The sequence below is a fragment of the Mytilus edulis genome, chromosome 3 (genome assembly GCF_963676685.1).
Source record: "Mytilus edulis chromosome 3, xbMytEdul2.2, whole genome shotgun sequence".
In the NCBI taxonomy this organism is placed as follows: domain Eukaryota; kingdom Metazoa; phylum Mollusca; class Bivalvia; order Mytilida; family Mytilidae; genus Mytilus; species Mytilus edulis.
In genome coordinates this window covers 27,767,560-27,781,522 of record NC_092346.1, presented here as the reverse complement: position 1 = coordinate 27,781,522, position 13,963 = coordinate 27,767,560, and the positions used below count along the sequence as shown (strand labels likewise).

The 13,963-nt window shown below is 32.1% G+C and overlaps 1 protein-coding gene across 3 annotated transcripts; it reads right to left on the bottom strand.

Annotated features, from left to right (window-relative positions):
* Positions 1-7,763: 7,763 nt before the first annotated feature.
* On the bottom strand, positions 7,764-12,320 carry LOC139516136 (alpha-2A adrenergic receptor-like). 3 transcript variants are annotated; one of them, XM_071306013.1, is made up of 2 exons: positions 11,911-12,320; positions 7,764-9,198 (listed from the first exon to the last, which is right to left on the bottom strand). In XM_071306013.1, exon 2 carries the CDS (start codon positions 9,131-9,133, stop codon positions 7,895-7,897), a length of 1,239 nt encoding a protein of 412 aa, XP_071162114.1. In that variant the 5' UTR covers positions 9,134-9,198; positions 11,911-12,320; the 3' UTR covers positions 7,764-7,894. The 3 variants fall into 3 exon arrangements, with proteins under 3 accessions (XP_071162114.1, XP_071162117.1, XP_071162115.1); XM_071306016.1 differs by lacking the exon at positions 11,911-12,320 and adding an exon at positions 9,894-10,262; XM_071306014.1 differs by lacking the exon at positions 11,911-12,320 and adding an exon at positions 9,974-10,238.
* Between the last annotated feature and the right edge of the window lie 1,643 nt (positions 12,321-13,963).

Genomic DNA, 13,963 nt, shown 5'->3' with positions numbered 1-13,963 from the left:
AACTCTTCTTGAACTTTTACTTTTATTTAATGGAAAATGCACTAAACAAACTTATCACGACCGGAAAAAACCCAGAAATAAACACTCAAATATTATATCATATACTATTAGCAGTTAGTCAAATGGGGGAGATCGCAGTCTTAAGAGTCTTACAAAAAAATTAGTTCATTATATTAACATGTGATTTTGACATATATTGTATAATAAAGTGTAAATAAAACAAGAACTAGAGCAACCGACCTTTCGTACTGTTCGTGACAAATTTTATTATGCCTTCTACCCCTATAGAATGCAGATTTTTTTTTTTCAGTTTTCAATGACCTTCGGTTTCTTATTTGTTTTGTTCGATGATGTGATTTGCATGATGGCTATGAGTCTAATGTAGAAGAAACGCGCGTCTGTCGTGTATTATTATAAGCCTAATAGTTTTAATGAATTTTACTAACAATGGTTCGAGGGTAGTTTACGAATCATTCTTTGGTGTATCATCAGGCGACTTTTACTGACATGTTATAGCATTGATGACCTGTTTGGAATGTTTGATTTCCAATGATACTTCGTTAAGGCACTTTTTGTTTGGCTTCGATTCGTATTCAACTTTTTTTTGAAACGCAGACCATGCACATGGAGGATAGAAACATCGGTATAATGACTGGTTAGGCGGATTGAGATAGAACCTAAGTTTTCACATAATCAAACTGATATCATTGAGTGATTCTCTTTTCTCTAAAGGTATATTGATTGAATAATTGCAAATTGGTATATGATAAATTCAGGAGCAAGTCTTCAACTGCACTTTATTAATACCAAAATAACAAGCAACAGAACTATCCCAAATTCAAAATTTCATTAATCCATAGATATCGTGGTTAAAAGTAGAATAACAAAGATACCGAACCTAGAGGAAAATTCAAAATGGAGAGTCCCTACTCAAAATCGAAAGCTCAAACACATCAAGCGAATTAGAACAACTGTTGTTGTCGTGAATATAGGCCAACAACACAAAATAGTAAACGCATAAATGCAAAATTTGTTAAATTTGCCTGCACAAACGCCTGGAGTTAGGGGACTGAAATCGTTCAGTGACACAATAGAAAGTAATATACGTGAACTAGAAGCAATGGGTCGATATCAGGAATCGTACGGAAGCATATCACTACCGCTTTTTCAACAGTTACGTTTATATTTTGATGAAAATGGAATCATACGATGTAAAGGCAGAATACAAAATTCATCTATAGAAGAAAACGCGAAGTTTCCTATTTTACTACCAAAGAACCATACACTTACAGATTTTGTTATTATGGACGCACATCTAGGAAATTTAAATGCAGGAGTCGGACAGACAATAACACATATAAGGCAATCATACTGGATACCACAATTCGACAATGTGTGAACAGTATCTTACATAAATGCATACAGTGCCAAACATAATTGGTAAACCGTATAACAGCCCGGAACCACCACCACTACCAAAGGATCGAGTAAAAGACACCATTCCATTTTGCACAACTGGGATAGATTTTGCCGGACCTCTACACATCAAGAATACATCAACACAACCGCAGAAGGTATATATATGTTTATTCACATGTGCATGTATACGAGCTATACATCGGAACTTGTACCTGATTTGTCATTGAACACTTTTATCTTAGCATTTAGACGTTTTATCAGTCGAAAAGGAACACCACAAACTATTTATTCTGATAACGCGCCTACATTTGTAGCCGCATCAAATGCACTTCAAAGTCAGCTGAATTTACATATCAACTGGAAATTCATTCCGAAAGGAGCGCCGTGGTATGGCGGATGGTGGGAACGTCTAATTGGCTTAACGAAAATGACATTAAAGAAAGTATTTTGTAAAGCACTCATCAGCGAACAATTTTTGACAACAATACTCACTGAGATTGAAACTATTATAAACAATCGCCCACTTACATATATATCTTCAGATATAAGAGATCCCGAACCCTTGACGCCATCTCATCTTTTACACGGAAGGATTATTACGACCACAGAGATGCACAACGACAAACACAACGCGAATATTCAAGAACTTGATACGATCACAGCAAACAAACTATGTGAGAGAAAATGACTCTTATTAGACCATTTCGCAAAACGCTGGTCTAATGAATTTCTTACCGGATTACGTGAATATCATCGAGCCTCTGGAAAACATACTGGACAAGTTAATATCGGTGATGTAGTTCAACTAGGAAGTGAATCGCCACGACTTTTATGGAGATTAGGAACAATAGAAGACGTCATCAAAGGAGGAGATGGACTTATTCGAGCAGCAAAAGTACGGACTTCTAGAGGACTAGTTACCACACGACTAATTGGGAAGTTATCGCCATTAGAACTATGGTAACTGTTAAAGGATTTTTGTGAAGGACAGTTAACGTAAAGTGAAATTACAAAAAACTTTCAATGTGATCCATTTATAGATCTTTAAAGTTTTGATCATTTATCATTCAAAATAATTTTATTTCTTATGCATTTTGAGGCCCCCAGAATGTCGTAAATATAGGCCAAGAGACTTTATAACGTTATCTTATGTAGTTGTTTCCCGTTCTTTCACGCACACTATTGTTAATGTAACGTTTCTATTTATCTTACGATCATAAAGCATCTAAACTAGCAAGACGTTATTTTCTTCTACAGCAAAAGTGAATAACCCCAAGATAGTTATATTCCTGACTTGGTACAGACGTTTCCGTACGTAGAACATAGTGGGTTAAACCTGGTTTTATAGCTAGCTAAACATCTCACTTGTATGACAGTCGCATAAAATTCCATTATATTAAACCTGGTATTATTAGGGTTACATTAGATGTAGCAAACGTTTACCGAAGTTCAAATCTCATCGTTTGTAGAAGATACAAATCAAAGTAAAAAGATAAACTGAACAAACGCATTAAATCAAAGTTTTTAAGGTGGTACCTAACACTACAGGGAGATAACTCTGTAAAATCAGCAGAACGTTTTAATGACGTTGTGTTCATATGGGAATATTAAGCTTCTCAATGATCAAAATAAGTGTTTGTCAAACTGCTATATAACCAATGTAATTTTTCTGATTAAACGGTTGGTTCAAATGTTTTGAAATTTTTATATTTTTGTCAAAGGGTCAAAGTAAGTATTGTAAAAATTTTATGAAAATTAAACGAGCCAAATAAATTTTAGTCAAGGTGTTGGGTACCACCTTAAGAGGTTTAAGAGCAGCGAAAGATATAATTGGGGTATTCAAACTCATCGTATGTCGATGTCAAACGGACAATGCAAAATAAAAACACAAAACACTGCGATATATTAACACCATACATTATGGCAGAAGGTATTTTACTACTGAGAAATAGCAAGTTCGCAATCTAAAAGATGAAATTATCACGTTTTTCATAAATAGTTGTTTTAAATCATTCAAAAATTTAGTTTAAAAAGAATCACCTTACATGCTATTGATTAAAAATCAGCAAAAAAACACAGAAGTTAATGGAATAACATGAACTCTAACAGGATCGAGATCGGATGTGTCGACAGTAAAAGCGTCTTTTGTCATGCTTGCATCAACCACCTGCGATGCGATCCGAACACAGTCAAAATATCACTATTTGGTATAGAAAACATTCAAATTTAATCAATAAAAACTGCAAAGACATTGTTTTTTCTCATCACTATTCGTGAAAAAGAGTCGTGGTGATTCTGGTTTTTTTCATTTTTGATTCTATAATGTAATACTGAGTAAATAAAATATTATAGCAAGTTAAAGATCCTTTTTTAAATATGGTGTGCAACTTTCGTTTGTCTAAAATGGAAAGATTTCAAATAATATAAAAATGAAAAGCAGTACATTCAGAAAAATAGGGGCTCGACAGTTGTTTTACGCTTTTAATGTTTTGATGTTCACATTATTTAAAATGATGAGTGTCAAACATATATACTAATTCTCACCAATTTACGTCGAACTTTATTATCATCATATTTAAATTCATATTAAGTAAAATATCAGGGAACGAAATATCAAGGACATCAATGATAATGATAATCATTGTGTGTGTGAATTCTGGCTGATGTTCAGTTGGCTGTTTGCAAAGATATATTCATACCTTCGCGCATTGTTATTTGTCAACGTGTCTGCCGTATTTTATTTTATCATTTAAGTTGAAGGAATAATGTTTTTTTAAATTCAATATCGTAAAGAACACTACAAAACAATTTAAAGCATGACGTAAAGAGGGAAACTTCGTCGGTCCCAGGTATTTCTATTTCACATCTATGACGTGTCCCATTAATAAATCACAGAATTCTTAAAAACTCTATCTAGGAAGAAGTAATCAGGTTATATAAATAATCCGAAATCATTTCATTAAATTTCCAGTAAAGGTTAAATTTACCTGTTATCAATCAAGGTATGAAGAACGCATAGGTAAACAGGCATAATTCGAACTATCTGTACGGGAAAGTACCAAAAATACATAGCAGCAAAATACTTCCTTCAACTAATCAGAAATCAATATGTCTTGTTTGAACTGAATAAGCAAAATAATATTGAAAATTGTTTTATAGTTTATTGTGAAATATTTCCTTCTAAAATCTCAACCTAGAAATCGTAAGCTTACATGGACAAGACTCGTGTCTGGATCAATATCTACTACCATACACAAGACTATGAAAGGGTTATAATAGTAAAAAGGTTTTCCCAGTGATGTACTATATAGATCAATATTGATAGACACACTGAAAGAATTTCCTTCGATACGCTTTTCTAGATAAATCTGAAATCTTAATGCTCAGGGACAAATGTGTGGAAAAACAGAAGGAAAGTAGAATAAGACTAGGAGAAACAAAAATCAAAAGTTCCAATTGTCATTATCACAATCCAGTCTTATTCTCCTCGAATGTGAACTACCGAAATTAGACTTATCACTTGCTTTATACTTATGTATATAAGTAACATGACGGATGTCTTTTGGTCGTTTTTCGGGGTTTTTTTGCCATGACATAGTCTGATCGTTTTCGACTTGGGAGTTTGACTGTTTTCTGGTAATTTCCGAGTCCCTTAAATGAACCGACGCGATTAAATGTCATCTTTAAAAAAAAACGTAAGTTAAATAAATTACAAAGTTCAATTGCATGTTATACGGCTATTAAAAGAGGGACGAAAGATACCAAAGGGACAGTCAAACTCATAAATCTAAAACAAACTGACAACGCCATGGCTAAAAATGAAAAAGACAAACAGAAAAACAATAGTACACATGACACAACATAGAAAACTAAAGAATAAACAACACGAATCCCATTATTAACGATGTGGTGATATTAATCACGTATAGCAGTGAATTTGCAAAGAGGGACTAAACATACCAGAGGGACAGTCAAACACATAAAAAGTCTAATTCGGTAGGTTACAATCGTGAAAAGGGAAGGGTATTGTAGTTACGACATAAGGAACATATACGATATCATCTGTGAAACGGTTATTCCATAACGGTCAACCAACTCGTGATGGCGTCCGTAAAATTTACGAAGGGATGATTTCGACTTCACCCTTTGGAACTCTTGTTTTAATAGCTTCCTCGTGAGCAGCAATTCTCTTTCAAGGAAATCATGATAGGAAATACAAGCCCGGGAATCTCGTATCAATTGGGAGGTATATACTCCGTATGCAGGCGCGGCTGGAATGTTGCTACATAGGAATAGAAAGTTCACAAAAGAGGCAGACTAAACTGTATTTGTAGTATCCTTTATCTCTAGTTCGATGGGACAGATTCATTCAACATAGTCACCAAATTTTGAATTATTTAGTAAATTACATGCATACATAAGTGCTGTTCTTACATTCTTCTGTACATTTTTAATTTTGCTCACGTTATTTGACTGAGTACTCAAAGCACATTAAAAGAAGAAACGCTACCTAGTTAATGTTTTACCAGCACATGTGTCAGTTTCATTTTTTACTGTCGAGTTGTGTGCATGTTCTAACCGATGGTCTTTGCAGTTTCATACATTCTTTTGTTTTACATTCACATACTTAGATTATACTAAGTTTTGTAGTTTCAGCAGAAAATTGTTAATAACTGAATATTTTGAAAAAGGATTGGTAAGGTTGAAATGGACTGAACAAATGAGATTCAATGCGTTTCAAAACATAAACCAAATATTGAAGAGTTATGGAAGACTTATGATGAAAGCCCTTTGCTTAAGCTGACCGTTTCAATTAAAGATTTCATACAATTTATCTGCAGTATATTCGGACAGTAATACTACGTAATATGAATATACCAAAATTGACATAACATTGGTTAAAGTTCATAAGTTCAATTATTACTACGAGTAATACAATGCACGGTGGACCGTTTGAAAAGGGTCCATACCGGTTGCAACTGACTGTAAAAGCTAGGCATCAGAACAAGGAGATATATTGCGTACATTTATTCATGAAGTTTTAAATTGAAAATATCCTACAAAATATATATCAGCTATAGGGGAATTTTCTTTGTATTTTCAATGATTTATTAAAGTGTCGCAATTGTTTATTGTTTTCTGTTGACAAACTTAAACTTTAAAAGCTCAATCCTACTGCAGATTTTCTATGAGTTTTTAGTATTTATTTCCGTTGGAGCTACAGGAAATTTTACCATTGAAAGCATCATTAGAAATAACAATAGATTTCCTGACACGCATTTCTGGTACTTTCACACACATTGTTATAATTAATTGACGGAAGTTATCCTTCATGATTGGAAATGCAGTATATAGGAAAAGTCCAGAAATACTGAAACTCCATGGAAAATTAAAAAAAGTCCCTAATCAAATTTCAAAATCAAAGCTCAAATACACCAAACGAATAGACAACTACTGTCATACTCCTTACTTGGTACAGGCATTATCTTATGTAGAAAATGGTGAATTAGACATTGTATTTTGTAGAAGTGGTAGTTGAGTTTCTTTTACATTTTAATGAAAACGTGTTCAACCAAATTAATCATTTGGAAGCCTCATAATGTATACTTTTATGAATTTGTATTCAAGAGCTAAATTATCCTATCATGATTCTTATAAAGAAGGTTTCTGCTTACAAGGAAGCTATTATACCAAGAGTTCAAAGTTGTGCAGTTGAAGTCATCACTTTGAAAATTTAACAGAAAGCATTAGTAGTTCGTTGAACGTTATGGAATATCTGTTTCACAAATGAACAGCGGTATACACCAGTTTTCTGTTGCCTTTATGTTTCAAAAATGACGACGGATAACCGACAATATTGTCTAAATTTTCCTTGAAATTGACCTACCGAATAGACTTAACACAAAAAAAATACCAAAATGAGACAACAACGGGTGCCACATATTGACCTGGGTCTGCTTACCCTTCCGGAGTTTCTTTGATCACCCCTGTTGTGGTGGGGTTCATGTTATGCAGTCTTTATTTTTCATGTTGTGTTTTGTGAATTGTTGTTTGTCTTTGGCCTTTTTTTCTCTATATCTGTCTTTAGGTTGTCAATTTGTTTTCGACTAATTAGCTTAAATACCTGGTATTCCATTCTTGAATTCCAGTTTTCTCTCATGGACATATTTTATGGCTTTGAGAAGATCTCAACCTACTTTGTCGAATACAATGGTAAAACTATTCCTTTTTCTATCAACTTTTTACTTTAAATGGGACGTATTCTTAACGACGTTTTCCAACTCGCGGTTGTTTGCTGAAAAATGTTTCATTCCAAACAATTTTTTGGTTGTTGAATAAAACCGTTTTTTGGTTTTTAATTTTATTTTATTAAGAAAAAGATTATTTAAGCACCGTTAAAGAAAATACTGCTAAATGCTAACCTTTTTGCAAATGTCTTGACCAAATTTTTCCAACATAACAATTTCAGATTGCATTAATTCAATCTACACTTTCTTAATAGTTTTTTACTTTCCTTTCTAAATGTATTGTTCATCAGGCTGTATATAATCGGATTGATGAAATTGCTGATAAAATAAGACCTTACACACAAATTGTAAATAATTTCATCGGGCCCTGAGTTCATGTCTACAAATGCAACTTTGGAAAAACGTAAAATATTTACAACAAGATATGGAACAAAGCTAACCAAAAAAGCTATAAAAACTGCCAAAAATATATATGTTGTTTTCAGATATCTCCTTGAAGATTTCCGTCTTCGCTTAACTGTGCCGCCATTGCTTGACACGTTATTACTACCATCTTCTTTTCCTGGCTCGCTTTCTGCCCGGAAGTAGTATACTATATGTTCTTTTAGCTGACTGAAACTGCTAGATTTACGCACTTTATTTTTGTGAAATTTGCTGTCGTCATCAGAAAATGTGGTAGATTCTTCCTCGCTGACTAAAGATTTTATTCTGTCATTATTTATTCTGCTGCCGACAAACATGGTTCTCCGTCGGTTAATCTCACGCCCTATCTGTACGTACAACGTCACAAAAATGGCAAACGTTATAGTAAATGCTCCAATTAAAGTTCCGTAATAAATAAGTGGCCATGGCTTTCCTTTCATTGTGTCTGAAGTTGAACACTCATGTCCATACAAATTTGGCACAGAAGTTAAGGCTTCTCTTAAACCATATATAACTAGTGCTGGCCATGAAAATACTGCTCCAATAAAAAATGAAAATAGACATAGCTTTTGTACTTTAGCCATTGGAAAACTTTTTAAAGGTTTACACACTTTATAATATCTGTCAAAAGCTACACAAATAAGTATGATGCAAGATGAGATTATCGTGAAGCTTAAAACAAATCTCAAAAATTTGCATGCAGCTGCAGATGGGAACACAAATGGTTGAAACAGATCGGCCAGTTCCGATGGCATCCCAATGGAACATGACACTAGATCAAGTATAGCTAAATATAATATGAAATAATGCGACGGAGCTCGCTTGATTTTGAATATATAAACAATGCAAACTATAGTATTTCCAATAATTCCTATGAGCATCATTAAAAAGACTAGAATGATAACCGGAAGTAACACAACAACTTTTTCATCGTTCAGTCGACGCAGCAAGTCCGTTTCAGCAACAATTGAATAGTTTTCACTGTAATTGCTGTTGTTCGGCATGGTTGTTATAGTCCTAATTTGAGTAATGCTGTAATTCATTTTTCTATATTCCTCTTCTTCTCATTATCATAGTCATGTTATATATTTCTTTCAACAAGCAAGACCTGAAAAAGAGGGAAGTTTTAGATACACGTCCTGTGACAAAGTGACATATTTATCTTTTGAAAGATTAGTAGTTTTACTTCCTCTAAACATACAACACAGGGGTAAGAGTCGTGTTTTCTTAACAAAGGAATACTGATATAATAACTGAGTATCCAGTTCATTACATATACAAGAAAATGAAGATTTGGTGATAACATTTCACCCCTTGTACAATAATGTTCTGAGTCAACTTTAAAACGTTAAATATTGCACGTCAGAAATTTTCCAAGTGCAATCACCGGTTTAAAATCCATTAAAATGTTTGGATAACCTGTATATATAAGTCAGTGTTGATTTTAAATTCTAAATCAATATTAATTTTAAATCGATTGCATGAATCTTCTATCATTCTTTCATGTGTTAAATGTTTTCTCAAACGTCAAATAGCAACGTCATAGTAGATTTCTAAAGTAAACATATGAATAAAAGGTAAAGATATATACATATCTGCTTGACCACTGTATGTATATCGAAACGAGTACAAGAAACATCCATAAATATTCATCAACGCTTCAAAAAACTGAGGTGTTAAATGTTTTTCTGTTCCTAATTGAATGAATGACTTAAATTTTTGCATACTAATTACTCTGAGACTAATTAATACCTTCAAATCTAAGACTTGATAAATTTCTAAAATTTCAGAATGATTTCTTACCTACGAATTAACTTGGGAATACTACAAGATCCTTGTTTTCATGTATTTTAACTTTTCAACACACGTGTTAGTCAACTTACTTTAATGAAACCTGTCAATAGTCTCCAATCCACAATCAACTAATCCGAAAATGTTAGTTTTCTTTAAATGATTGTTCTTTCCGTGTATTCATTAAAATTAAACAGTTTAATCCTTTAACAAGATTAAGGCTTTAGATCTTATAATTGTGATCAAATATTTGATAAATATTACCTCACACTCCATTAAGATTCAAAGAAAATTAACGGTCAAGTATTAATAATATTTCATTTAATAATCTGGGTCGGCGTTTATATCAGATGTAACATCTTAATAACCACTTATACAAGTGTCCCATCGTGTCATAAGACATGCTAATATTTTAAACAAGTAGAAATTTATGAAAATTGACATGATAAAGGTCACAATTAGGTGGGCTATATACCGGTTTTTCTACATGTATATATGCCTGTAGAATTGTTAATTGCGATGAGTTTATTGCTATAACCCTGTTTTTAAAAAACGCATACAATACTATAGAAACTATTTTATTGTTATTTTATAAGGCTGGCTGAACATGTTTTCAATGTAAGAATCTATTCAATTGTTCTGTCACAGAATAAGTAAATGGTTTCTATGTTTTGTCCTCGTAATTTTGCTATATCATGCAATTACAGGATAAAAGTTGATATACCCGGTAAACTTAATCCCTCTCAAGGCAGTACTGAAGGTCAATCTAAAAACTAATTGTGTGCCGGCCTTCATCTTTAGACAAAGCTTTTAAAAGATCGTAAGATTTTCATACATGATAACACGGGTAATATATTAACATATATTATAAATTCAATGTTAGCCACAAAGGTTAATGACAAAAAGTAAAACAAAATTATAGATCGAACTTCAATGCAAATTTAAAATGGATAGGGAGTTCATATAAATTGACAAAATCAAATTTTACCAACCGATGGAACGAGTGAAATTGACTGATACTGTTCCACATTTATAATGTCAAATATGACATTGTTTCAAATCAAACAAAACAACAACAAAAACGCTTGTTTATTTCTTGTCATCTTCAAACAGGTTAATTTGAGAATTTGACTTTATTTTTTTGTCATTTTTTATGATATAGCTCTTTAAAAACGTTTCGGTTTTATGCATCCTTAGTTCTCAAATATTCGGCTTTCGGCGTTCCTGATGAAGGTGCATTCAGTAAGCGACTCGAACGCATTACATTTATAACTTGTTGTTTTCATTTTTGAGTATGACTTGTGAAATAAGGAAACAGTTTCTTAAATGTAAAAGATTATCCCAAATTTTCCAGTGTTTATATTTCTATTTGGATAAATTCGTTATAATTGGAATGGCAAATTTTGATAAAAAAAAAGTGTGATGCATAAAAAATTAATAGCTTTTTAATTGAAGCAATAAAAAGTTAAAAGCCCACAAAAAATCTAAAAACTTGCATTTTTCTGGTTCATTTACTTTTTATACAAAAATTTAAAAAGAAGCATCACCTATGTTTTTCATTTCGTTTGTGTCATAAGACAATAAAAGCAAATCAAAAGTATGTACACTTTCGATAATTAGCGATAAAGTCTATATGAGGAACGTGGTGTCAAATATACACTCAAATACGTTAAAAAGTCAACACACTTTTTACTAGGACAACTATGTTTATCCTATGAGAAATACACACCTTTGAAATAAATACGTAAAAGTACGATAACATACGAAATTAAAGATATTACTTATTGTCAACAGGAACTTTATCTACAAATAAAGGAAACAATAGCTCCTTCTGTTTGTTTATACTATCACGCGAATAAGATCACCTTATGTTGTGGTTAAAGTCCATGTAAACGGAGATAAACAATAAGAAGGTATTTATATTAAATAACTTCCTGTATAGTGTATACCTTTACATACAGGTAAAAATGACGTTATGTTTTTTACAATAACATATATATACATATTCATAAAAACAATAATATCCTACCTTTAAATTCCAATTATAAGAAATATTTTCGTGTCAGCTTTTTCATTTTAATACGTGTCTCTCCAAAGAATTTTCTTTTAAAAATGAAATCCGAATACAAAACATCTATTTAACAGGATACTTCTTGTCCTGGCTTGAGTCCAACTACACATTATATCGTATATCGTTTGAATGGGGAAAGCGTAATTACCGTCAGTTAAATATCACGACCATTTAGATAATGTTAAATATAAAAAAAACAATAAATTACTATAATGTTCAACATCCGGACGAGTAACATTTAGTTCAATGCTTACTTGCCCGGTCAACACTGAATATGTTGACCTTTAGTCAGATTTAAAATCCAGACGTTAAGGTTAATACCAAACTTGTTTTATAGAGATTAATCGTAATCGACATTCAAAACCCTTAAAAATTATTTACAGATTTGTATACGTATATGGTATTTAGATTTACTATCTGATTTTGATCTATCCACTTATCTAATGCAATTAATGAAACGTTTTTTGTTTGTCGCATTCGTATTTGAAAATTTACCACTTTAATAAGTTACAAAACCAGGCAATTAAAATTTTCTATAATAACTTTTCACACTAAATATACATTAAGATTATCTTGACGACAACAAACAAATAAAAATATCAGTTATTTCATACAACAAAATACCCAACTACATTCAAATATCTCATATATATGACGATGTATCTGATTTCATCTGCAGTTTGTAGTAAGGATCATTCCCTCACGTTAAGTTAAAGTTACTTTGCAAGGTTTTATATCTATCATTTGCATTGTGTTTTCTTTTTCTTTGTCGTTCTTTTTCATTTGGTCAATCTTAGATTCTTTAACTTTTTATTGTCCATTAAATATTCTTATGTGAAATTCTTAATCAAATCAATCAAAACAGAGTTCGACTCGTCCTTGTATTGACTTTCGCGATTTCAACACTGTTACATTTGGAAACCAATATCAATTTCCATGAACAAAGTTTTCTTCGGTAATAACTTTAATAAACCTGTCGACAACTTTATTACTTTTTAAATGAATATTCAAATTTAAACTTGAAAAGGACATCGAAACGACTTTTTGATATGGGAGAAAAAGATTCGTAAAGGCAACAGTAGTATACCGTTGTTCAAAAGTCATTAATCAATTAAAAGAAAACAAATCCGGGTTACAAACTAAAACCGAGGGAAGCATATCAACTATAAGATGAAAAAAATATCTGCTTAAAAGAAAAAAAATCAGTATAGTATGAAATAAGATATAATGGAGCAATGAAAAACCAGATGTCGAAGATACACAAACAACACCATATCCACATAACAAAAAAAAACAACAGTTAACAGCATTGTACAGAAAAGTAAAATATTGAGCAACTCAGGTAACCAAAAAGGGTTCGCAGATTCTGATCAAGCAGTGATACCCGTCGTTTGATAATAAAAATTCCGATGGGAGATTTATCATAAATGAAGAAAATGGACTAGATTGTGGCTGAACCGGAGATCTGAAAGTTGTCAAAGGAGGAACGAAAGATACCAGAGGGACATTCGAACTCTTAGATCGAAAAATATGGCACAGAAGTTGCATAAAGTTCAAGCAAATCAATTTGGTTTGTAAAAAAATTGAAAAAAAGTAGTAACAAAATACAGGATAATTTTAAAAAGTACATATGATCTGACACATTCAAAAACACGAATATTACGTACTTGGAAGGATGAATTCAACCTTTATCCTTACAAATAATTTTAGTGAAAGAAAGGCAAGTCCATGGATATCCTATCTGCTAGGATATATCTACTTCATATGTAGTTACTATTGGCGTTTTGTTGCATAGAAATGAAAAATTAACAATGGGAAAATCTCTTTTTATTAAAGAGTAAATTATAAAAGTTCGTGTGACTCTGTCTTTAGTTTTCTAATCTGTTTTGTACAGTGTTGTTTATAATTTTGCCGTTTCTCGGGTGTTTTTTTTTTTTTTTTTGCCATAACATTGTCACTTACATTTTAGACTTATGAGTTTGAATGTCCTCTTTCGCCTCTCTATTAGAAA